The following is a 24557-nucleotide window of genomic DNA, read 5'->3' on the forward strand; positions in this document are numbered from 1 at the left end:
CAGGGAGATGAAGAAAGTTGGGGATTTGGTCATGTGGAGGTTTTTGGAGGCAGCACCAATTTTGGAACAGAATCACTCCTCTGATACAGCACATTGGAATACATAAGCATATTATATTTCTTCAAATGTGAAGAAAAAAAAAAAAAAGGAACAGCTTTTCCTCACCCACCTCTTTCTCTGCTTCCTCCCCAACAGCAAGGTCATACCAATCATGTGTTAGGTACTGTTCCAAATGTTCTCCTTACAGTTGGTTGGAGTCCTGTATATTGTGTTCTCATGTGTTTGTAGACATGATGGATAACACAGGAGGGGAACTTTTCAGAAACAAATTCAAAGCATTTACAGCCAGAATAAGGAGTGCACAGGCAGACTTTTGTCCTGTGTTGTTCAGAACTTGTGGTGACTCAGAGAAGGCATGTAACTTGTGGCACAGGTGCTAGGCAGGGAGGGAGCTTGAGGCTCATTCTGCCAGACAGAGGGATAGGAGGTTCACTGGGACTGGCAGAGCTGAGACTGCATGGTTTGTGATCTGGTTGGAATGGGGCTTCGCGTACTCACCCCATGGTTTAGCATTGCATCCTCAATTAGCAAGGTGTTCCAGCATCAGCTATCTTACTTAGAATACAGGAGCAATGTAGTTGAAATTGAGGAAATGTTTTATTTTCTCCCTCAATCTGGATCTTTGAGTCTTTCCTGAAATGTTAATTCATCACAGTATTTGTCAGTCTGATCTGAACTATCACAAAGGGCAACCTGGCTCATAGATGAGCAGTGACTCTCAAATCTTGTCAAAACTGCTGTGTCCTCCTTCCCTGTTGATGTTACTAGCCACTTGTGGGGATGTTCTGTAGCCTTTTTTAGGGTAAAATAAGCAGGTCTGCTCTGAGAGTTTGTCATGGTGAATTGCACAGAAGTTTCTCTGCCTAAAATGGGAGAGAGGGATTTGTGGGAGGACCCTAGAGAATGAAGAGTGTGTGAGTTACTTTGTATGAGCCCCAGATGCAGAGTGAGTACATCACTAAACCTAAGTGAAAGTACAGCATACCCTCCTCCACATCCTGTGTGTGTCAGCTGGCGTGAGTATAATAGATTAGTGAATTCTTAATGAATGTGGCCAGCAGAGGGCTTTGAGGCACTGAAAAAGAGCCTGGGATGACTCTCAAATGAAAAACGTAAGTAATAGTCTTGGTGGTGGTTTGTTTTCTGACTCCTGGGTAGTTGCCTTTTGAAAACAAATGGCATAAACGTTGCTGGATGAAGCTCTTTTACTTGGAGTTCATTTTAGAATGAAATTCAGTTGCTGATTTAGACATTGATAACTCATGAGTTGGCTTAAGACTGCCCTTCAGAGGATGATCCTTTCACCCTAAATGTTATCTTGAAGATGATTATTTTTTTTCCTATGTCATAAAAAGTTCCAGAGGGTAAACTGTACTGGGATAAAACAGTCCATTTGAAGTTACTTCTTCCTGCAACATGGAAAACTTAGCAGACTCTGTGGTCTGACAGGAAGACAATGCTATGGCAGTCAGTGTTCCCTGGTACAACCATCCATTAAAAATTTTGTCCAGCCATTCCATTTGTTACTCCTTTCTTTCCCTGGCTCGCTCTGAAGATAGGCAAGTGCTTTTCTCACACTGTCCTCTTGCTTGGGTCCTCTATACATACCTGTTATTTTTTTGTTCAGCTTGATATTCGGCCCTCCCTTTTCACTCTAAATCTCTACTGCAGGTTGTCTTGTCAGAAGACAAGCACTCTTGCTTGGCTGTGAGATGGCAGTCAGCTCTGAAGGATCTCACAGAAGAGCTTCCAGGTGGGACATGCTCATTGGAAGTTCAGCAGTTGAGAGGCATGGCAAAAGTACTTGCAGTGAAAGAACCACAACAAATTCACTTTTTTTTTTTTTTTTTAGCTCCTTGCTATCTTATGCCTTGTTCTTTCCACTTGCTCCTACCCTCTGGTTTTCCCTGGGATGGGTGAATCATGCTTTCCAGTCCCACCTGCCCTCTTTCCTCTGCCTGAATTAGCTTCTCTCAGGGAATTGTTACTTGCCACTGGCAGCACAGTTATTTCAGTCTTTAGCTGTTTCTTCTTTCTAGTGGTTTATTCTTTCTGTGTTCCATCTTTACAATTTTTGCCCTGTGCATTCATGTTATAATTCCTATTTATTTCTGCCATGTCTTGCTTTTGCCTTTGATCAGTAAAAATAGAAAAAAAAAAAAGTTACTCTATGGAAAAAAAGATACTGTATTAAAATTCCAATTAAAAAAAATCCAAGTGTTCCAAAAACTAGCAGATATTACAATATTTTTACAGTTTTGTAAACACATCCAATACACGTCTATCTTCCAATCCCAACTACCTAATCTGCTGTTTGAACCATGGGTTCTCTGTATCAGCAAATTTCTTCCTGATGTCCTGTTGCCCCCTTTCTGTGCAACAAGTAGATACATTGATTTCTGGCTGAAGTAATGACTTTTCATCCCACCCTGCCACACATCAGCTGTTTGGCTGGAGCGGTGTTACTCTGCCCCTCTGTGCCTTGATTTGTTTCTTGTGTTTGGATTTTTCTTTTCTTTGCAGCAGTAATTGCCTGCTTGCACAGGTGAGTGGTGCCCAGGAGGGGGCTGACCTCTCGTGCATTTACAGCTGGTAACAAGTGTCCCGTGTGGCTTCAAGAGCCAGAGCACCTGAGCTGCCCTGATTCAAGAAGCAGCAGCACCTGGGAACACAGAGGTGGAGAAACTGGATGAGCTGAGTGATGCTCCAGGTGCTGCTCATACCGCCTGTGATGTCAGGCCATCTGTGACCCTCTGGGTCTGCAGCCTACCCTCCTTACAATCAGAAATTTTGGTACCTTGGGAAGGCATCCAGAGGCCTCTCAGGTTCCAGATGGCAGAATGATTTGCTCTGCAGTTGCTGCAGAAGAGAACAAGGCAGTGTGGTCCAGCTGGGCACTGCCCTGCATTAGACTAGACTTAGGGCACTGGGGCCTTTGACTAGCAATCAAGTACCAGCCCCAGCTGGAACAAACCACCCTTATTTCAAAGAAAAGTATTGAGCCCATCAAGATTATCAGTTGAACATGTTCCAGTGATACAATACATCTGCGAACAGGAAGATGGAGCCCACGCAGCGTTTCCTGCCTGCAGGGGGGAGTTTTCAATATTATCACCTTTGGGAAGGCAATGTTCTCTTCTACCTCCCTCCTGCAGCTTGCTGAGGCAGGGTGAAGGTGGGGGTAAAGTTTGAGGGATTTTTTTTAATTATTATTTTTGTTTTGTTGGCTTGTTTTTAACATCTATGTTCTAGTACAGGAGGTACTGGGGATGCAACGGTGGGGGAATAAGTGGTTCAGTGCTTTCACTTTGTTGGTGCTGGCTGCTGGGAACCATATGTGTCAACTGCGCTCGGGAAGGGGTAACAAAAGGCATTGAAGCCAGGGAGTGTTTGCTCTGGGAAGCAGGAAACCTGGTGAAGACTTGGGTGTCATGTCCTTGCTTATGTTTGATAAGCGTCATGATCTTGGCACATGCTGCTGCTGAAAGGAGAAGAAAAGGGAATATTATTCAGATGGATCCGTTCTCCTTTAAGTAAAATCCTGTAAACTTAATCCGTGCTGAAGGTTATCATATCTACTGGGGCAGGTCACTATTTAACATCTGATGCATCTGTAACAAAGGGGAGTACTTTTTTTTCTTTGATCTTTTTTTACAGCTTCTGCGAATTTCATTCAATCTTCTGGCTATATGGAGCTTTCACATTAAGTGACACTGTCCTCTGTGAAACTCGTTCTGGCCTTTCTGAGGCCAACTCCCACTGAAATCCAGTCAGTTGCTGAGGAGAGCTGTTTGCCCTGCTCCACCTATGGAGTTGTTTTATTATCTGTGGGACATTGTGTATTTCTCGCTTCCTATCTGCCTGCTATACAGGCACCTGCTTGTCAGAGTTACCCTTTAATATCAAGGCAGGAGAAGGCTACAGTTCAGCTTGACTGCTTGCAGCTGTACAGGCAGCAGTGTGGACAGGACGTGAGCAAGGAGGAGACTCTGTCTCTGTCAGGAAAGAAACCCCGCCACGTGGTACACTGCAGGTTTCTGTTCATCCTGGTTGTACAGCCCCTTTTCATTGTTCTTGCCATGAAACTCACATCAGCATCTTCTAGACCCTTTTTTTGGCAGCATTACGCCAGCCTGGGGTTTCCTGCCAGCCTCTTTGGCAGGGGAATGTCCCTGCCAGGGCTTACCCTGACTGGGAAATTCCACCACACAGAAAAAGTCCAAGGAGCCACACTCACACCACCCTCCTCCTCCACCCTTCTGCTTCCTCTCACATGTCATAACATCCCCCTCCGGTTAACCAGAGCTGAAAGATAAGTGGTGTGTGATCCACTGCAATAAAAAAAGCCTCATGTGTCCTCAGCCTGGAGTTGTAATAAACCTGGGGGGGGAAAAGGGTTGTTTAGGTGTCTTTTTTTTTTTTCTTTTTTTTTTTTTTTTCCTGTGAGCAGAAAGGCAGAGTAAGCAGAACTTTTGAGAGGGCCAGGGGGGGAGGAGTGAGGGGGAGTATTGGGGGAAAGTTTCCTTGTTGCTGCTTCTCTGTTTCATTCTGTTAAACCTCAGAGGAACTTTTCAATCATTTACACAGATGTGGCCATAAGGGACGATCAGTTGCCAGAGGGCTGAACAGAACTGGCTTGTTTCCCATAGAGCCAGTTCTAACTTCACTCCTCCAATATGCAGGTACACTATTATAATTTTATTTGCTTTATTGTTTAGAACCTGTAATTAATCAGAACAATACTGGTTTCTCATTGGTTTTTTAGTTCTCTAATAGTTTTGCAAGTAATTGTGCCTGTGTTTTGGGGTCAGGTACGGAAGAATGGTTGGCTTTTGGGAAGGTAATGGGTAATAGCCACGTGTGAAGAAACCACAGTGAAGGGTGGGATTTTTGAAAGCCCTCAGTGGATCTAGGGGCAAAACACCCCTAAATAGCTTAGTTGTTTTGAGCAATTCTCTCTGAAACAATGTTCTTTTTTTCAGGGGAGGATGTAGTAGCTTTCCAGAGTTTGCATGGATGGATGGATGGGAAGCTAGAGAGCAGTGAATGGAATTAACATCATTAGTAGAAGCAGGTGTTTTGTATACTCTTGATTGCAGTTTCTTTCCCAGCAGCTCATCACTAATTTTGGAATAGCAGAGCATTTTCAGCGTACAAGCCTGCCAGCTTCCACAGGACAGGAGTAAACTGTTATGGCCCAGCGTGAGACAACACAGGGAAACATGCATAAGAATAGGGATCTACACCTACTTTCCTCTGATTCAGAAAAGAAGTCTGTGGGAATGAAAAGAAGTAAGTTTAATGAACTTAAACTTCACTTTAGAATTTGTTATACTAAGGGGTTTAGTAAACTAAACCATGAACTTCTTTTCATTGCCTGCTGAAGGTTTCTCTGGCTTACCACATGAGGTCAATTATGCAGCACCTTGGTTCATTACCCATGTCCATATCTGGCAGGCAAGGAAGGCAGCTCAGCTCTAAGCTTCTTGCAGAGGGTGAAATGCGGTCTGGATTTTTAGATCCCCCTAAATCTGGGGGTGTGTTTGTACCAAGGTGTCATTGGAGACTTGTGTATGGCTGTGGATGGATAGCTTGCAAGTTGTTTAGGTGGAAACCAGGTATTTTCATCTGGACCATTGTGACTTGCCTGGAGGCACACAGGGAGAAGAGAGAGAGTGATACTCTGGGCTCTCTGTGAGTCTGACTGGGTGACCATTGGTCAGGGACAAATGTCACCTAGGGACATTGGGAAGAAAGCCATATTTCTGCTCCAAATGAAACAAAAGTTCCTGAGGCAAGTGATTTATTTTTGGCTAGTTAGACCTTTTATTGACTTCTGTTACATCAAGCCACTAGTTTCCCATTGCATTTAATGGCAGTGGATAGGAGGCGGGTGTGTGTGGGGAGGAAATGCCCTCTGCCTCCCTGGGCCGAGCACTGGAGGAGCCTTGGGCTGCCTGGGGCAGCCAAGGAGCCTCAGCCCTGCACCCTGCCCTGCCTGCACTAGAGCCCCACTGCCACCCTGGAGGTGCTGGTTGGGATATCTCATCATTAACCAGCTGCTGGAAGTGGGCTTCCAGCAGCTCTCCTGGGGGCTGGGAACTTTTCTTCCCATCCCTGGGCTGCTCGGAGCAGAGGGGTGGCAGGCACAGCCCCATCCCTGCCTTTAGCTCTGCCTCCTGCCCCAGCCCGGGCAGCCTGGCCTGGCTTCTAGCTGCTCCAGGGCTTTTGAGGGCAGCAGAACTCAGTCCTGACGGTGCTGCTGAGAGACCCCTGCATGACTTTTTGTGCTCTCAGTCACAGGCTCCTGAGACAGAACCTGCAAGGTCAGATGCAAAAGCTGCTTTTACTCTTGCTTTCTTCTTAAGAAATTGGCAGGAAATTAAAAGGAAACTTAAACATCCATGGGCTAGCTTCTGTGAAGAGCAGCGTCCTGTCAGACAGGATGTGTCTGGCTTTGGTCGCTGTCTTTTCCCAGCTGAGAACTGGAGGAGGGAGACAATGCCTGGGAACGCAGCTTTGCACTGTGCCCCACCAAATCAAAGGGTTTATTTCCAGCTTTCCTGGTGTTTTATGCTAACTTGTGCACAATTTGCATATTACTGTAAATTTGTCATTGCTGTCATGGATTTCCTTCTAAATGCATAGCAACTGGCTGTTAAGTCTGAGGAAGCAAGAAAGACCACTGTACTGGTATCCTTTCCTTTTGTATTAATATCCTTTATGCAGACGTAGGACATCTGTGGTTGAGACTTATGTGGCAGCGAATTCTGACCCAGAGATGGAGTGATGTTGTCCCAGTTGTCCCAGCACTCATTTAACTGAAGATAAAATCTGTCCTAGTATATGCAATTCATGCCAAACAACTGGGAAATTTCTGTACCACTGCTTGGGAGCAACCTAACGTTTTTCCTACCACAGTAAAATTTTCCTTGGCTGCCTTGGTTTAGGTGCTTTTTCAAATGAGAAAATTTCCTGTTTATTGAATTTTTGTCTGACTAATGGAGGACAGCTCTGTAGCTGAGTTTCAGGACTTTCCTAAGGTCAGACAGGGTTTTGAAAGCTGGGATTTATCTAGTGAATGGAAGTCTGAACTGAAGGCATTGAAGCTCTTTATACTGGAAAACACAGTGAAATAAGATCAAGACATAAAAAGAGGGCCTTCCCTTCAACGATCATTGCAGTGTTAACATGGTACAAGTGTCTTTTACTGTGGTTGTCTTGTTTCTGCTTGGGCTTTCCTGCATATAAATGTGCACCCCTGAGGTGCTGATATGCTCACAGGATGTGTAGGATTGTGCAAATCAGTACTGAGGCTTCCTGCAGGTGTTAATCCTGCCATGTAACAACAGCATGGATGATCTGCATGCATGCTGACACTGTGTATGGGATTTCTGGACCGGTCAGCCCAGTTAGATGTCCAGGAGGTGGGTAAACTTTCAGAATTTTCCTGGATAACATTTTTGAGAAAAGAACACATTTGGGAAGCCTTGATGTATGGCAACCTTAACCTTAGATAGGTTACCCCTTACTACGCATAAACTGAGAGACTAGAAAAGCAGAGTCCTGGGCAGATTGCAGTTTGAAAAATTGTATTTTTGTCTGTTAGTCTGACTGCGATAAGGTGTTTTTTCCTCTTGTTCCTGTACTTAAGAGTTAAGCAGTGATGCTGCATTGGGACACTTCTGCAGACCCTGCTAGAAAGTGATTTTGTTTTACAGGCGATTGAAGTGGTTCTTGTTTGTGGAGGTAGGAAGACTGATCTAGAAGTCCACCAGAGCTGTGGCTACAGTGGCTGTGGCTACAGGCTCCTATATCTGACAGCAGAAAATTAATGTAAGCTCAGAATGACAGGTTTTGGCCCATGTTTTTTGCCTGAGTTAGGAGGAAAAAGGTCTTCAGCATGACGCATGAGGAAAACTGATGCTTAGCCCCTTAGACCTCCACTGAGACTCCATAGCAGCACTGAGAAACTGCACTAACTCCCTTTCTCAACCGGAATATTGTAACGAGAAAAATATTTTGAGGCAAGAACGCACACCATTTACCTCATCTATGTACACACACTATCCTTTACAGGTGATATATGATGTTGCAGTTTGCTATGGGGAAATGGCCTTCAGCTCCTTGTTTACATGCTGTGACGTCAGTGCTGTATATATTTCTTAGCCATGCGTTCCTTCTACAAGGCGATAATGAACTAACGAGATATGTAAGTTTATTAGAAAACCTGACTAACCAGGGCAGTGAGTATGATGAAAGGAATGTCCACAAACACAAGGTGTACATTCAGGGAAACTTGTACAGAAATCAGGTCCACTTAGTCAGCTTTGTAAGACTTGCTGGGTTTGAGGTTTCTGTTCCTCTGTACTGATTTCAGCTACTTTATATACACAATGTGAATGGATCTACTTAGGAAAAACCCAGTTCTTCTTATTTAGTTTTGTTTTGGTTTTTTTAAACATCAAACAACCTACGACAAAAAAAGCAGGATTTAGGGCATTTGTTGGATCAAAGGAGCAGGCCCCAAAATATATATGTTAAATAAATAGTCTGAGTTTTCCTTTAATATGAAAAAATTATACATGCCCCCTTTTGAAGTTCAGGCTAATCCCAGAACATCAGTCTCGGAGACCAACATCTAGGAAGAATGTAGCAATACAAGTATAGCAAAGAGGGAAGAAACACTGACTCCTCTGTACTGTTTTTTAGAGAAAAACTATGTCATGGACCATTTCCAACCTGCTGACGTGTGCTCTCCTGAACCGTTAAAGCAAACACAGGTATTGATCCTGAGCAGTCTCTAGGAGTGGAATAGTTACTAAGCCTTTACCTCCGGTTTTCTCAATGCTATTCTAAAAGCAAACTGGGAATTACGCTGGGAGACTTGGGGTTTGCCTGCTGCATGGAAAAGCTGCAAGTGTACAGAGGTGTGGCAGCGGTGTTCACACACCTCGACTCACAGTCTGCAGCAGGAAGCTAATTACACCCATTGCAGAACAAGGAGTGTTTGACATCCATGCAGCAAATACTCACTTGCATTAAGCAACTGGATTGTAAACTGCCATATTTTTTTTTTCCCAGTTTAAGCCATACCACAAAGGTTATACTGCTCCAGAAATGTGTTGTGAAATGAAGTTATTACTAGAAGTTTGTGCTCTGTCACTTTACCTAGAGGTTGACCCTTGTCCCAGGCTGCTGCTTTGGAGACGGACCGGGGAGATACGTTTATTCTGCTCCCATACCTGCAGAACTGTGGGCCCCAAGAGCTGCCATGCTCCTCACTCACAGTTAGGAGGGACTGTGTGCCTGGCAGAGCAACTACTTGCTGCTCTACAGGGAAGGCAAAACTCCACTTTCTGGGCATGATTTATTTTTTTATGTACTTATTTCTCTAAAGCCTGTATCTCCTATAGCATTCAGCCCAGTATGTGCCCCAAGGACTGAGCACTGCAGACACTGTGATGATGTAAAGGCTAGCCCTTTCCTTATAGCTCAAACCAGGACACTGACCAGCCACATCCATACATAGCTTTTCTCAGTCTTGGCCTCTTCCGAACCCCATGTGGCCTCCTCAGGACACATCTGGTCATTTGAGTTTATTTCTTGTCAACTGTTGCATGTATGAAGTGGAGCTATAGCTTCAGGGGGATTTTCTGAGTGAGAAGAGGAGGTAGGGTGCCTTTTTGGAGAGTAAGCTAACATAGAGGGAGACAACTGACAGGGTCTTGCTCATGATGTCTCTAGGGAGCAGCCCTGGAGGAAACTATGTCCAGGCATCACCCAAAGGAGCTAGTTTCTCTCACCAGAGATCCCAGAATTGAGGTAATTTAAGAGCACTGTTACCAATCCTGGGGCCAGGACATGAGACTAAACTGTGGGGCCACATCATTTGACCATATAGAGGAAGGGACTAGTTACATCAGGAATTAGATTGGCAGTAATCACCTACACACAAAGGTATAGGGGATGGCACAGGGTGTTGGGAGGATGTCTTTGGAAGCACACACAAATCTCTGCCCAAGCTTTGCAGCCCAGATTTTTCTGAGCAGAGTCCTCAAACCCATCTGCCTGGTATCTTGTTGCCTACTACACTGTGTGTGGGCTTTGCCAGGCGGATCACAGGCAGTTCTGTTGGAGGCTTCCCTTTGGTTGCCTTGATGCCACTCTGTAGGACGGCCCAGCCGTCCCTTGTCCTGCAGCCTTGCAGCTGAGATTACAAAGCTTGTGTTGGAAAGGATAAACTACAGATGGCTGAAATCTGGGCAGTCTGAATTTGCACTGTCATTATTGAAATGCTGTTCTCAGTATGAGGGCCCAGCTCTAAGAGAAAATCTCATGGTTACAATTTAAAAGGGTGTTGAGAATGTGGAAGTCTGTTTTAATGGAAAGAAAACCCCAAACACTGAGCAGGCCCCTTGGTTTTGCTTTGATTTAGGGCACTGGCTCAGTTGTTTCTGTGTAACAAGGTCACAGTTACTGGAGGCCTCATGGAGAGGGAAGCCCAGCACAGCAGGTCCAGTGCATCTTTTCTTGGTCCTGGCTCTTCATAGGGCAGCAAAAGGGAGACACGTGAGTGTGATTAGCTGAAATGCTTAGTCGGTGGTGAAAGGCTAAGGTGTTGGCTTTCAACCTGTCTGGCTTTTGCAATGAGACCCTTACCCAGCAAGTGCAAGCTCTGAGACAACAAGATTTTATTTTGTTCTTACTTGTATTTTCAGATCCTTTTAAAGTATCAATAATTAAGTATATCAATATAACCTAAACCAAGGCTGATGAGCTTTAATTCCACACTACTTGTCTAGGCTGTATTCTGAAGTGAGGGAGGGAGCAGTTTTCAGAAACAAATAAATTTTATTTCTTAATTTTGCAGTTGTCTGAGATACCAAGATAAGCAGATCCCACTATTTGCAGGTGTATATCAGAGGGTTTCAGGAAAAAATGTTGCTAATACTGGCCACTAGCTGGCATTATTGATACATCCCAGTAAATGGAGGTGGTGCAATAAAAACCTGAGAGGGCAGCACTGGGGGAGCTGAGGCATCCTCTGCCGTGCATGCCTTGCAGCCTTCTCCAGCTCTGGAGGCTGAAGGGCTGTGCTTTGTTACAGCCCGGACAAAACAAAATGAAACCCCCTGGACAACACAGCTGTGCTGTGCCTTCCCGGTTGACCCCCTATTCTCCCCAGTTTGTTGCTGTCTGTATGGGCTGTGCCAGGTTTTCCCTCAGGAGAAAAGGTGGCAAGCGCTTTAGGCCGCCACCCTGCCCAGAAGGAACTTCCTTAGGCTGAAGACACCTAGCAGGGTTTGGGTCACCACAGATGTTACGTAGTGTTTGGGCCAAAAAACAAATGCTCAAGGTCTGTGGCATTAATAATTACAATTTGTAGATGTAGCAATAATTTTCCAGTAACTTGCATGGAAGCACTTTGAGAGTACAAGGCTGCTGGGAGCCAGCTCATCTTGTGCAACTGATGGGTGTGTGTAGTTTTGAAAGAGCCTTTTGTTACAGAGCTTGGTGGAATTAGACTTGTCTTAATCTGCTTTGACTGGGAGTAGATTTGTGCCAGAAGACCTGATAAAGAAGATGTCGTTGATGAAACAAATATGAGTTCAGGTATCAGAGTGTTGCCCAAAGTGGATTTTGCTTGGTAAAATGAGACCAAGTCAGCAATTCATCCTTCAGTAGAGCACTTTGGAATAGAAGAGAAAAAGAAGTTCCACACCCTCTTTAAGACAAAAACCTCCTCAAATTGTTTTAGAGAGTAATTTGCATTCATACGCAGAGACTAATCTTCAATTAAATCAATTAAAAAATAGTTACTGAATGGCAAGGATAAAGGTGCTGTCTGTCTGTGCCTACATGTGGTTTAGGGATCTTCCTTGACACAGTAGAACTACAGTGAAAGACCACTTCTTGTTTGAAATCTGCTTTTAATCTTGACATTTTAAAGGGAATGGCAACTCTAGGGTACCAAATCTAATTTTCTGGGTTATAGACTCTCAGATTCACATTACCATTTGCTTGCTAAGATGAGATCCATCTTCTGCTGTAGTTGGAGACCCTACTGGTTAGCTTAAAATGACTCGCTTTCCTGGCAACCTAGCAGCAGTGCGATTGCAAAGGCTGATCTGTTGGATTTGCTTTTGGAAAGCTGGGTCGTGGGTCCTTCCATAAGCCATCGAGTGTACAAAGAACGTTTGGGGGCTACAGGATCTCTGACCAGCAAGCGCTTTTCAACGGGGAATTACTTAAAAGCATCTACCCAGGGCTAAGGTATCGTAACTGAGATCTAAGTTTTGAAGAACAACAGAGAATCATCTCCTTAAAACATAAGGCTTTATCTCACAAATCCTCACTTGCATGAAAAGGCTCATTAAATGAAGGAGAAGTCGTACTTGGGAGATAGTTCCTGATCAGGGAGCAAGTGAGTTTTCACCTGTATTAGACTGTGCTATTTCTGGCACTACTTGGCATCCAATTTCATTTTATGGGTTACATATGCAAATTTTACTGTGACTGCATAAATTCAATCTATGGCATGAACCAGCAGCAGTCTTTGGAGTAGAAAACTGCTTAGGTAATTCCCAGTGAAACCCTTCCTTCACCTGACAGTGGAAGAAATATTTGAATAATATAAATAAATTCCCTCCTGCCTCCTCATGGGCTGGTAAATATAATTTCATGTTGCACCTGTCCCATATTTTTTAATCCAATTAAAACAGGTATAATAATCTAAATTATAGACCTCAAATTTGAATATTGTACTTTAGAAACACTGTGTTGTTTTACTACATATTTTTTTGAGCAGCCATGGTGCTAAAAAAATCCTAATTGTATCTTTGTGGACAAAAACGCATGCTTGTGTTGTAGATGGTGACCTCAGTGGAAACAAGGAAAGCAGAAATACTTGTTTGAAATGCAGAAATCTGAAAAGTCTCCCCTGTGAATTTCAGTGTTAACTCATTAGTGTTGCTAACAGTAATCTCAAGCACATGGTTTCACCCACTTTTTGTTTTGGCATTGTATTACTCACTTCTCACTGCTGGCCTCAACCGAGAGGCTTTGCCACCACAGTATGGTGCAACCTAAAAGCAAGGTAACTTCTGTGTCTGCCCCCTGCCTACTACGCACTCTGGTAACAGAGGAAGAGGTATGACTCAAATCTGTTGTAACTGCTCACGTTCCCCTTCTCTCTGGATGTTGCCCTCTTGATGTACATGAGCAAAAAATCCCCATCCTCCCAAGACTGTGTCCTTGGAACTCAGGCCTGGCAGGAGCTGGATGAGGGCTCCTGTGCCATTGCACCTGGGGAGAGGGGTACCTGTGCAAGGGGATAAGAGCTGGCAGTGGCAGGGGAGAAGGGGGCTGAGGGCGACGGTCACGGTTTCCACCTCTGCGGGTGAAAAGGAGGGTGGAAAATTTGGGATTCATGCGCTGCCAGCAGGGGCTGCGAAAGGTGCGGGAAGCCTGCAGGGCCAACTTTGGAGGTCAGAGTGCGAGGTGGCATCCCATCCCCCTCTTCCCCATCCCACCCCGACCTGCCATTACCCACCCCATCCCACGACAATCCCATCCCCTTCACAGACTCACCGGATGGCTTGGGTTGGAAGGGACCTTAAAGATCACCTAGTTCCAACCCTCCTGCCACGGGCAGGGACACCTCCCACTAGGCCAGGTTACTCCAAGCCCCATCCAACCTGCCCTTGAACACTTCCATGATCCCACCCCATCCCTATCATCCCCACACCGGTGCTGCCCGCTGTCCGGGCTGGTGGAGCGACCGGATGCCGCCGCTCTTGCCTTGCCCTTGCCCCTGCCCCGCTCCCGGGACCGCCGGGACCCCGGGAGGGGCGGGCACCCATCCCCGCCCCCCTTAGCCCCCGCCCCGGGCGCGCCGACCTCCCGCCGCCCTTACGGGAAGCGCGGCCCGCCCGGCCCGGCCCCGCGGGGGGGCGGAGCCTCTATAAGTGCCGCCGCCGGCGCCGCCGCCCCCATTCCCCGCCGCTGCCGCCCGCCCGTGCTGGCCGTGCCCGCTCCTGCCCCGCCGCTCTCCTCCTCCGCCGCCGCCGCCCGCCGCCCCGCGGCACCGCCATGATCGTGGAGAGCAGCCGGGACGCGGCGCCCGATGGCAGCGACGGCGGCGCCCTCAGCAGCCCTATCAACCTCGCCTACTTCTACGGGGCCTCGCCCCGCTCCAGCGAGGGCAGCTGCTCGCCGGCCCACTCCGCCCCGGGCTCGCCGGGCTCCGACTCGGACCTCTCGGTGAGCAGCCGCGGCGGCGGCCGGAGGGACCCCCGGGGCGCCCGCCCCGCGCTGCAAGGTACGGCGTGCTGCGGCGGTCCCGGCGGGAGGGGCGTCGGGGACGGAGCCTTTGGGGCTTAAAAACCCGGGAAGCGGCGCCAAGCGGGAGCGCTTGGCCGGCGCGGCGTGTCCCGCTGCGCCGGGGTGTTGAGCCCGGGGGGCGGCCGGGGGGTCCCGCTGGGCCGGCAGGGAGCGGGGAGAGCCGCGAAACGGCGGAGGGGGCTCGGGGGGCAGCGGCTCGGCTCGGCTCTGCCAAGCCGGGGGTCTGGGCTGCTTTCCACAAGCCTTCCCTCTCTTTTTAAAATGGTTTGGTTTTGTTATTTTTGTTTGTTTGGTTGGTTTTTTTTTTTTTTTAAGTGAAAAGGGCATCAGCAGCTTAAATTTCGGGTTTTCTTTTCCTGTTTGCCACAGTTGAGCAACAGATGGGGGGCGGAAAGCAGCACCGAGGGCCTTTCCAGGGGGTCCGTGTGAAGAACTCGGTGAAGGAGCTGCTGCTGCACTTCAGGAGCAGCAAGCAGATGTCCTCGGGCCCCGCCGCCGAGGAAGGCAAGGTAACCAGCGTTGTCCGGCCCTGACATCGTGCCTGTTAGTGGTCGCTGAAGCTGGCGGAAGGGGGCTTTATCGAGTGGGGATGGAGTCAGGGCTTTTCCTCTTGATACGCAGTGGAAGAGCAGAGCTGGGAGGAAATTAGTGAGACGGTTTTTACTGCATGAGAAGGAGGCACTTAAGTGCTCTTAGTAAGCTTTATTCTGTAAAGGGAGTTTGGGTAAAGATGCGTTTGTGTTACGAAACCGCAGAAACTCCCGGTGAGCCCGAATGAGCCGATTCATTCCAAGAGCTGGGAAATCTGCTCAGAAGAGAGTCGTTTGTCCTGCCTGTTGCTCTCCTCTGTGTGGAGCACACAGTGGGAAGGCAGAGCCCTCCGGTCTGAAAAGATAGAAATATTAACGAAAATGCAAAGAGGTCTGGGAAGATTGAAGGGAATCTTTGTTTAGAGGAGCCTTTCTGAGTATCCGTGAGCTTCCTAGAGAAGTGTTGTCACAGGAGAATTGGTTGGCTTACTAGCGTTAAAAAAAAGTATGAAATCATTAGACCTCAGTAAGGAAGAGTGTCTTTCTCTAGATTTTCTTGAATTTTGTGGTATTGTAACAACTACCTTAAAAAGCCCTAAGAAGAACGGTGGTTTTCATTTAAGTTCCGTGGATGTATTTCCAATTTCAAACCGTAATTAAAAGCAATTAAATTAGGGTTAAACAATCGTGTCCTAGAATTGTTGTAAGGTATAGTCTATGTTTATAGAAGCAAGGCTCTGCTTCTTTCTTCTTGTTTTTGTTTTGTGTTGTTTTTTTGTTTGTTTGTTTGTTTTCCCCCATAAATGACATTATAATAATGGAATAATCTTGATTTTTCTCAAAAGGCACAAGGAGGGTTGGTGAACTACGAGCCATACACAGGTAAAAACCCCTTTTTTCTTTTTCCTTTTTTTTAACATACGCTGCAATAAGATTTTAGAAGTTGATTGTAAGAATAACCTCCAAATGGATTCTAAATTAATTTTCTTATTAGCAGAGCTGAAGAGCATACTAGGTCACAGTGGCAAAAGAAAGGCTCCTGAGCTCCTTTCTGATGGACCTTCTTTCAAACGCCAAGCTAATGTTCACTCACACCTCCTGGTAAGCTTAGAATGACTTTTTTTCCCATGCCTTTATTTTTCAGTTTGCTTTGTGCGATTAGAAACTACCAGGTAGAATTACACATCTAACTTCCTGGGGCTTGTTTTGATTTTCCTTTTTTGTGTTTTTTCCCCCTGACAGACGCCACCGCAAACACCGACATCTATGGATAACATGGAGGAGACACACAAAAACGACCCAAAGCATGAGAGCAATTCTGATCTTCTGCAGAACATTATAAACATCAAGAATGAGTCGAGCCCCGTTTCTCTGAACACGGTGCAGGTTAGCTGGTTGCACACTGTCTCCAGTCACAGCTCACCTGGTGAGCAGTACCAGGACAGCCCGGGAACTTTCTCCCCATCTCAGAAGTACCAGCCATTCCAAGATCCCACCTCCCACCATATGCTTGATCCGCCGCAGCATTACCAGTTCCCTCCATCGCAGAACCAGGATTTGTCACAGAGCTATCCTTCTGACCCCTCCATGGAGTACAGGCCATTTGCTGCCAATGACCAATCTCCTGGCTACCAGCAGAATACCTTTGAGAGTCATGAGCTGCAGTACTGCCCGTCGCAGAGCTTCTCCTCCCTCTTGAATGACTCTGAAAGCTCAGAGGGCATCTCCGCTCCCCTCCAGCCACTCACCAGTGCCCACCCGCAGGCTGATGTCAGCCCCCATGTTCCCAACTTCAGCTTGCTTTCCAATAACATCTGTGGTAGCCTGGAGCGCAGCGTCTCTGCGGCTGCTTTGAATGTCTCTCTACCTGACCAAAGCATCGCCAGAAGCACGACACAGCTGGGCAAGTCATTTTTTCAATGGCAAGTGGAGCAGGAGGAAAACAAACTGGCAAACATCCCTCAAGACCAGTTCCTTGCTAAAGACTCAGATGGAGACACGTGAGTGCTGTTTATTTCAGTGTTTCTGATGTGGAAGGTTAGGGAATGTTTCTGTTTGAGTTTTGGTGGACCGCAGGTTGCAATGAAAGCTGCTTGTTAGCAGGGTTTGTGTCACGAGTGTGGTAGTTTTGTTAATCAAATGAAATGTGCGGTCTTGCTTTCTGGCTGCGATGCAGAGACACAGTATCTTGACTAGATAAGGTGTTTGTGTCATCTAATTTCATGTACTTATCATTAGACTTTTATCTAGTAAATAGGGAGAAAAAGATTCTAATTTTTAGATGCTTTAAGTTGCCCTGTGAAGAAGGTGCCTGTATTTCTGCCTTAATCACGCAGATGAGATCTGAAGCTGGTAGCATAACACCACTCCCATATGTTTGGATCTTTGAAAAGACTTAAGCCCTGGTTTTTATGGTGGTGTAACTCTGTGTTTCCCCTCTTTCCTACAGCTTCCTTCACATTGCGGTTGCCCAGGGCCGACGAGCTCTCTCCTACGTTCTTGCGAGGAAGATGGCTGCCCTGCACATGCTGGATATTAAAGAGCACAACGGCCAGGTGAGGTTCTCCAAAGTCTGCTTTGTGTACCTGAGTGCTCTGTGTGTCTGGACCTTGAGGAGGATGTGGTGAAATGCTTATTTAATATTAACCCTGAGATTTAGCCTGCATGCTAATATTAACCTTGAGCTATTAATACTTCTTGGAATCACCTTGAGCTGGTAAAGCTGTGCGCTCTGCTTCATTTGTCCTGGTTTCCTGGTATTCATAATCGTTGCTTAAATAATACCAGGTAGCTAGGTTTTTTATTTGTTTTAGTTGCTCTTTCCTGTTAGAGATCAGATGACTAATAGTTTAAATTTTCTTCTTGATGTTTGCAGAGTGCTTTCCAGGTTGCTGTGGCTGCCAATCAGCATCTCATTGTGCAGGACTTGGTTAGCTTGGGGGCTCAAGTCAACACCACAGACTGCTGGGGCAGAACGCCGTTGCATGTTTGTGCTGAGAAGGGGCATGCCCAAGTCCTTCAGGTAAGAGCCAGGCAGGTGTAGCTCTGCCCTGTCTGTAATGCTTGAGCTTCCTATTTTTTGTCTTAGAAAACTCAAAAACTCCACTCCTTTCCTTATCTTTCCCTGTGTAGCCTTGCAAGTCTCTCTTGGGGCTTTACAGTGATGGCTTAAAGTCAGACTGAGTTTCACAGTAAGGTTTTCACCAATGCTTAAGAGTAATTTGGTGGAATCCTCTAGCATGTAAACCCAATAGTAAGTCTCCTCTTGATGCCATTATTTATTGGAACTGTCTTGCAGTGAGACTGTATACAAGCTTGAGGAAGCAATATGTGGTTTGGATAAGACCTAAATGCATACCTGTTTCCACTTTTGTAGGCAATCCAAAAGGGGGCCATGGGAAGCAATCAGTATGTGGACCTTGAGGCAACAAACTATGATGGTGAGTAGTTTGTTTATGATTTACAGAGTTACTGGATGTTATAATGTTTTATGGCTGCTGATGTGAATGCTATCCTGGGTTGAAAAGCAATAAAATGGAATGTATCTTTGCCAGGTTGAATTTTAGAATTACAGTTGAAATTACAGATAAAAACATGGTTAGTCTGTGCCCATCAGGATCTCTTCAGTCTTACATGTGATTGCTGTGTTTGGCATGGAGTGTGTAGGTGTCAACAGGCTGTTGTTAAAGATGAGGGAGTGCCAGCAATATATTTGTGGATCCTAGAAGCTAGGATCTCTGACACTAGAGAGCTGTTGTAATTGAACCACTTTCCATATGTAATAGCTCTTTGTATAGTACATTTTATAAAAAAAAAATATAATAAAAAATAATAAAAATCAACGCTTTTATTATCTGCTGGCTGAGAGCTCACAGTGGATTGCTGCTTAATTCCTCTGGTGTTGGACAACCCAAATCCTGAGCCATTCAAGGAGCAATCACTGTCGTTTGGAAATGTGGCACCTTCCTTGGGCTTGATGGGGAGAGAAACTCCTTTATCCATACTTCAAACCAAGCAGCCAGTCAGTACTTTTTGTATTGTGTTTGTTAATGATATTTGTTGGCTTGTGTTTTTGGTTTTTTTTTAATATATTAAGGTTTGACAGCATTGCACTGTGCTGTTCTGGCTCATAATGCTGTGCTGCATGAACTGCAAAACAGTCGGCCACCTCACTCCCCTGAGGTCCAGGAGCTTCTGCTGAGAAACAAGAGCCTAGTAGAAACCATCAAGACTCTGATACAAATGGGAGCATCTGTTGAAGCGAAAGTAAGTACAGTGACTTTGTGAAGTGCCAGATCCAGAGAGAATGTGAAGCAGAACATGTCCCTTTCTCCCACGCTACCTCTTGGCTTTCTTACAAAGGAAGTAGACTAATTTGAAAGCTTCCCTACAGCTTAATTTACTCAGGTGGAAAGAGAATGTTTCATTTATTCAGAACAAGGTATTATCAATGCAGATGAACTGTGGGGAAGGAGGGAGGCGACAGTCTCATTTCTGGATTAAGAATTATGCTATGCTGGGTGCAGCTGGCTTTGTCCTAGAAGTAAGAATATGGAGCACTGAGGTATCTGTAGTAAGAGGGTGCTGATGATACCTTGTTCTTGAACTGCAAATTTTAATTAATGCTTCTGTTCAGTTTGGGTCTGTGCTGGGCCAGATCGTTATGTGGTATAACATGTGATGTTTTGGTTATATAATCTTACTGCCAAATGAGATCTGGTTCATTGTTTGTTCATTAGATACTTAAATATATATTCAGATTGACTTTCAGTGAAACATAGTGAACGTACGTTTGTTCAACACTCTGCTTTGGCTTGTGTGTCTGCACGTTCACCCTGGACAGGTGATGCACCTGTAGGGAAGGCTGACAGTTCCTTTTCGTTTTATTAGGATCGCAAAAGTGGTCGCTCAGCTTTGCATTTGGCAGCAGAAGAAGCCAACCTGGAGCTCATTCGTCTCTTTTTGGACCTGCCCAACTGCCTGTCTTTTGTGAATGCAAAGGTACGATGGTTTTTCTGGAATGCAGTTATAAGGCGGGATGTGCACTGTGTGGCACCGCAAGTGTCCCGAGGAGTCATCCTGCCCTGCCCTTCCTTCATGGAGTTTCTTTGTCTTCTGCAGGCGTACAATGGCAACACAGCACTGCATGTGGCTGCCAGCCTGCAGTATCGGGTGAGTCAGCTGGATGCTGTGCGCCTGCTAATGCGAAAGGGAGCTGATCCGAGTGCCAGAAACTTGGAGAATGAGCAGCCAGTTCATCTGGTTCCTGATGGCCTTGTAGGAGAACAGGTAAAAAAAAAAAACCCAAATAAACCCTCGTCTCTGATCCCATCTGTCACGATTTACACAAAAGCTTTCTTACTCTCCAAAAGGTTCTTCTGGATTTTGAGTTGCAGCTTTTAAGGAAAAGATTCAGTAAATGCCATTTTATTCAGGGATCTTTGGTTTTAATGCTAGGATCAGGCGGAATATACAAAGACCTGCAGTTATAGATTTCACTGGGAGCTTTCATTTTTTCCATCTAAAAAGTTTTTTCCTGCCAAGTTAGTCTTTTTCATTGTAACCTTGCAATGTACTGGAGATAACATCCTTTTTCTTGTTCATTGCAATATGAACTGAGACTGAGTATGAAGTATGGCCTTGAGACCATGCTTTTGTTGCTCTTGTCAGTTAGTAATGGCCATTCTTAGGCCTGAATAACAGATGAAGAAAATCCCTTTTTCCTGTCAGCTAAACAATACATGGTGACAAAGATGACTCTTGACCTAAGAAGCTAATAACTGGAGCAACTGAGTAATTACTGCCTTTCATTGGTTCAAATGTTGTAAAATTGGATCAATTCTGGTGTAACTCAACTCAGAACCTCAGTCAGATAAATGAGGAATGCAGAGCTAGGTCTTTTTTTTTTTTTTGGGATCATGAGTCACTTCAGGATGATGAATACTTACGTTGTGTCTTTTTCTCTTCTCCAGATAAGACGTATCCTAAAAGGGAAGGCGATTCAGCAGAGAATGTCGCCGTTTTAAGCTCCATGTTTCTTGGAGTTCAGCAACCCACACTCACTGTCAGTCAGGCAGTCCTAATGTATCTGTAAATAGACCATTTGCCTGGTGTGGGCAAATGTTAGTTGTTTCTATGAAACAAAAGTATTTTGTTCACTATCATATAGTGGGTTATAGAAGAGTAAAAAGCCAAAAACAAACCCAACAATCGAATTCTTCTGAGCAAACAGGAATGTTTCATTCCCAAGTATGTGGAACATTTGCCTGGATACCTGGATTTCATAGCTACGGCAAGACTGATTTTATTTACACAGCCATAGAGAGAACTTCTGGACAAAGACAATTCTACAGGAAATCTTTCTGTTTAGAGAAGGCTGATAGATGCCAACATTGCAGAGTTTGTTTGTTTGTTGTTGTGTTTTTAATAACACTGAAATACTAAGTGCAAGGGAAATTAAATATTTTTGAAGTTTAACATTTATTTATGTAACTTTGTAGCTTTCTTCCAGTATCTTGTGCAGGATTGTATATAGTCACTGACATTGTTGTACAGCTGTATAGTTGTAAATCTATCGATTGTTTGGGGAATGAACTGAAGAAATAAGTTCCTTGATCTTGAAGTTGCAAATTGCATGTAGAGTTCTAATACTACACTGGTGCAAATCAGGTAACTTCTGTTGTTTTGAAAGACTGAAGACAAATGTAGAGTTAAGACAGATTGTTCCTAGCACTGATTTGTGCATGCTTTTGGAGTTAATAAAGCATGAGAAGCCATGCTTTTTCAGGGCACTGTATTGGTTTTTCTCATACCCGGTAGAGGTTTTTCTTTTGATGGGGCAATAGATTGAGAGAGAGGTCATTACACTTATCATGTATATAACTTTGTACGTTAAGAAATATGATAATGATTCAGTGAAAGTATTTAGCATGTACTTGACTGTTGATGTATGCTAATATCTCTCCATGTCAATTATAATACTTAAATATGTGTAAGCCCCACTAGTGTCAGTAGGACTTAAGCATATGCCTAAGTAGTTTGCTGAACTGGGCTCTAGTTAATTCTAGAGACTCAGTGTTTTTCACCTCCTAAACAGAGTCCATTTATGGTTTTACCTTATAGGTATAGTGGCTAGCTAAGTAATATTTGAAGTTAATGTTTCTCTATTTTTTAATAATTATGGGTATCAGTGTAGGATGTATACTAATGATGCTGTATACTTGTGTTCTGTTGAAGAAAGCTTCATCATCTGATCACTTTTCAAATGATTCATGCTGGGCTGTAATCCAGTAATATGTTCTCTATATGGTCTTGGCTCTTGCTGTTTTTGCATCACACGCAGTTCTTTGCCACAACTATAAGCCTGATTGTGCTGTTTTGAACAGTATGTCTTGTAGACAACCGAAGAAATCTGCTATGTGGAGGCCTAGTTGCTGCGTATTTCTTGAAGGGTCTCATGTAACTTGTGTTTGAATAAATATGCTAATTAAACGGTGGTTACTGTGTGGTACAAACGATGAAATCAAGCTTGAGGTAAAACTGATTTAGCATGGTAATACTGAGAGGTTGTTGAAGGTCTCTTTGTTAAGGATGAAGTGAAGTCTGTCCATCCTGCTGCTTATGCTTTCCTTTGTTTGATGCTGGTTTTGAAGCTGGTGCTTGGGTGTTTTGGGTCATACACTGTGCAGTTGTATTGCCTGTGTATTTAATAGATTTGCCCCAAATAGAGTTAATAGTCTCCAGGTTGTCCAAATTGCAGGTTGTTATGTGAACACTTGACCTTGTGTACTTGAAAGTATGAGAGTAGTTAGGATAATGTAATGTTTTGCCCATTACTTCCTTGCCTTGGCCCTCAATTCTTACAACTCCGGTACAAGTAGTCACCTTAGCAGAGGTGAAAGTCTGCATGAGCAGATGAGGCTATCTATACACAAGGGGAGAAGACTCCTTGCTTCACAAATAAGATGGGCTCTGAGCTGGCCATGACCTTTCAGGAGGAAAAGCTGTCATCACAGATGGTCCTTGCTGACCATTGAGCTGATGAGATTGGCAACAATCAAGAAATTCAGGTGAAGCATTAGGATCTGTAGAAGAGGAACTGGAGGAAAAAACCGAGCTCTTCCATGCTACTGTATAAACCTTTTGTCCACCCCTGTTGTACTGCTGTGTGGGGTTATTGTGTCCCGTCAGATGAAAGCATTTTAGGATTGGAAGAGGCCCAGGGGTGTGGAGGAGCTTCCTTGCAGGGGTTAAGAGAGCAAACTAGGACTCTACAGCTGCAAAAGCAATGGCTGACAGTGGGTAGGACAGGCTTTTGCAGAGTCACATCGGGTCAGAGAAACTGGGTTGGGATGAACTGCTCACTGTCACTTCCAGCATGAGACCTGGAGGCTGTTAATGAAGGTACCAAGTACACAACAGACATTAGGACATGATTGCCTCAGATAGTTGAACAATGTAAAAGCAAGATAGTCAAGACATCTGATGTAGGGGGTGGATGCACAGAAGACCTTTTTGTGGAGACTTACTAAAGAGATTAATCATGTGAGACAGATATCTCTCAACACTGTGTCTGTGTTGAAGGTACTACAGGCTTGCCCTGTTCTCAGATCTTCCCTGGGGACTTGCTGGTGGATGCTCTTGTGGACCTGATAGCAGACAAGATTATACCCTTTACCCAAATAATCGTGTTTAGGCTTTTAGTGGTTCATGGGTTCAGTCTGGCTCCACTGATTCTGGTTGCACCTTTCATGAGAAGAAAATGTTGGAAAATAATCTTGCAGCCAGTTGAGTGCTTCAGGGGAGTGCTTGCAGACCCTTTCCTCTGCTCTTGCTCTGTGTAGAAATTCATCCCTGGAAGTCTTGGTGCCTGAGGTAAGCAGGTAAGAGTGGGAAATGCTGATGAAGACTGGAAATGGTATTGAATTTCTAGTTAGGGTATGCAAAGATGAAATGGCACCTCTTTATGTGAACAGCTAATTGGGCCTAGATTGTGTTGAAGATGCTGCCATCTGCACCTCTTCCTGCAAATGACCCTGACTTAGGTATGTTTTATTTTTTATTTATATGATGAGCCTGATAGCACTATTTCCACTTCATTTCCATTTTCCTTATAAGAGGTGATTACACAGGAAAAATAATTGCTGATGAGATGTTCTTGCCCTTCAGATCAGCCCAGTCTGACTGCCTGGCACTCCTTTCTGGGTGGTGTTGACTGAGTCATTTTACAAAGGGATAAAGAACCTTTGGCTTGTAAGGGTGGCAGACCATAAGCATGTGTTCAGTCAGTGCTGGAGCATGAAGTAGGTGCTGCTGGTGAGAGGCATTTAGGAAGAGGTGCTTGTGCTCTTCTGGAAGGGGCACTGCAAGTTAGAAAATTCTTGAGGGGAGACTGAAGTGTTTGAAGCTAATTTAATCTGCCTGGAGCCTAAATCCATTGTCTCAAGAGATCAGTTCTGCAAGCATAACTGACTCATTTTTCTCACCTATGACATTGGGAAGTTCTGGTGTATCTGATGTGATATAACTAGAAACAATCCCTTTTAACTGAAGGGTAAGTGATGCTAAATATTTAGCAGGCTAGTAGCATTTACCTGAAAACTTACGGTGCTGGAAAAGTGC

The 24557-nt window shown here is 44.9% G+C and overlaps 2 protein-coding genes across 3 annotated transcripts in view; both read left to right on the forward strand.

Moving 5' to 3' along the window:
* The window catches only part of CEP97 (centrosomal protein 97), a 154903-nt gene that overhangs the window by 47916 nt on the left and 82430 nt on the right, over window positions 1-24557 (forward strand). The window lies entirely within an intron of this gene.
* Window positions 14284-22432, forward strand: NFKBIZ (NFKB inhibitor zeta). 2 transcript variants are annotated; one of them, XM_051627072.1, is made up of 12 exons: window positions 14284-14383; window positions 14776-14915; window positions 15782-15818; window positions 15931-16037; window positions 16179-16936; window positions 17386-17491; window positions 17812-17958; window positions 18313-18376; window positions 19033-19202; window positions 19827-19937; window positions 20058-20225; window positions 20909-22432. In XM_051627072.1, the coding sequence occupies exons 2-12, from the start codon at window positions 14787-14789 to the stop codon at window positions 20960-20962; spliced, it is 1851 nt and encodes a 616-aa protein (XP_051483032.1). In that variant the 5' UTR covers window positions 14284-14383; window positions 14776-14786; the 3' UTR covers window positions 20963-22432. The 2 variants fall into 2 exon arrangements, with proteins under 2 accessions (XP_051483032.1, XP_051483119.1); XM_051627159.1 differs by having other exon boundaries at window positions 15934-16037.

This window comes from Apus apus, chromosome 1 (genome assembly GCF_020740795.1).
Source record: "Apus apus isolate bApuApu2 chromosome 1, bApuApu2.pri.cur, whole genome shotgun sequence".
In the NCBI taxonomy this organism is placed as follows: Eukaryota; Metazoa; Chordata; class Aves; order Apodiformes; family Apodidae; genus Apus; species Apus apus.

Bases quoted from the DNA above. Each gene is read 5' to 3' on its own strand.
- NFKBIZ (XM_051627072.1), top strand. From the start codon at position 14,787: ATGGGGGGCGGAAAGCAGCACCGAGGGCCTTTCCAGGGGGTCCGTGTG. The intron at 17,492-17,811 runs GTGAGGTTCTCC...TGATGTTTGCAG, and splicing joins TTAAAGAGCACAACGGCCAG to AGTGCTTTCCAGGTTGCTGT. The intron at 20,226-20,908 runs GTAAAAAAAAAA...TCTCTTCTCCAG, and splicing joins ATGGCCTTGTAGGAGAACAG to ATAAGACGTATCCTAAAAGG.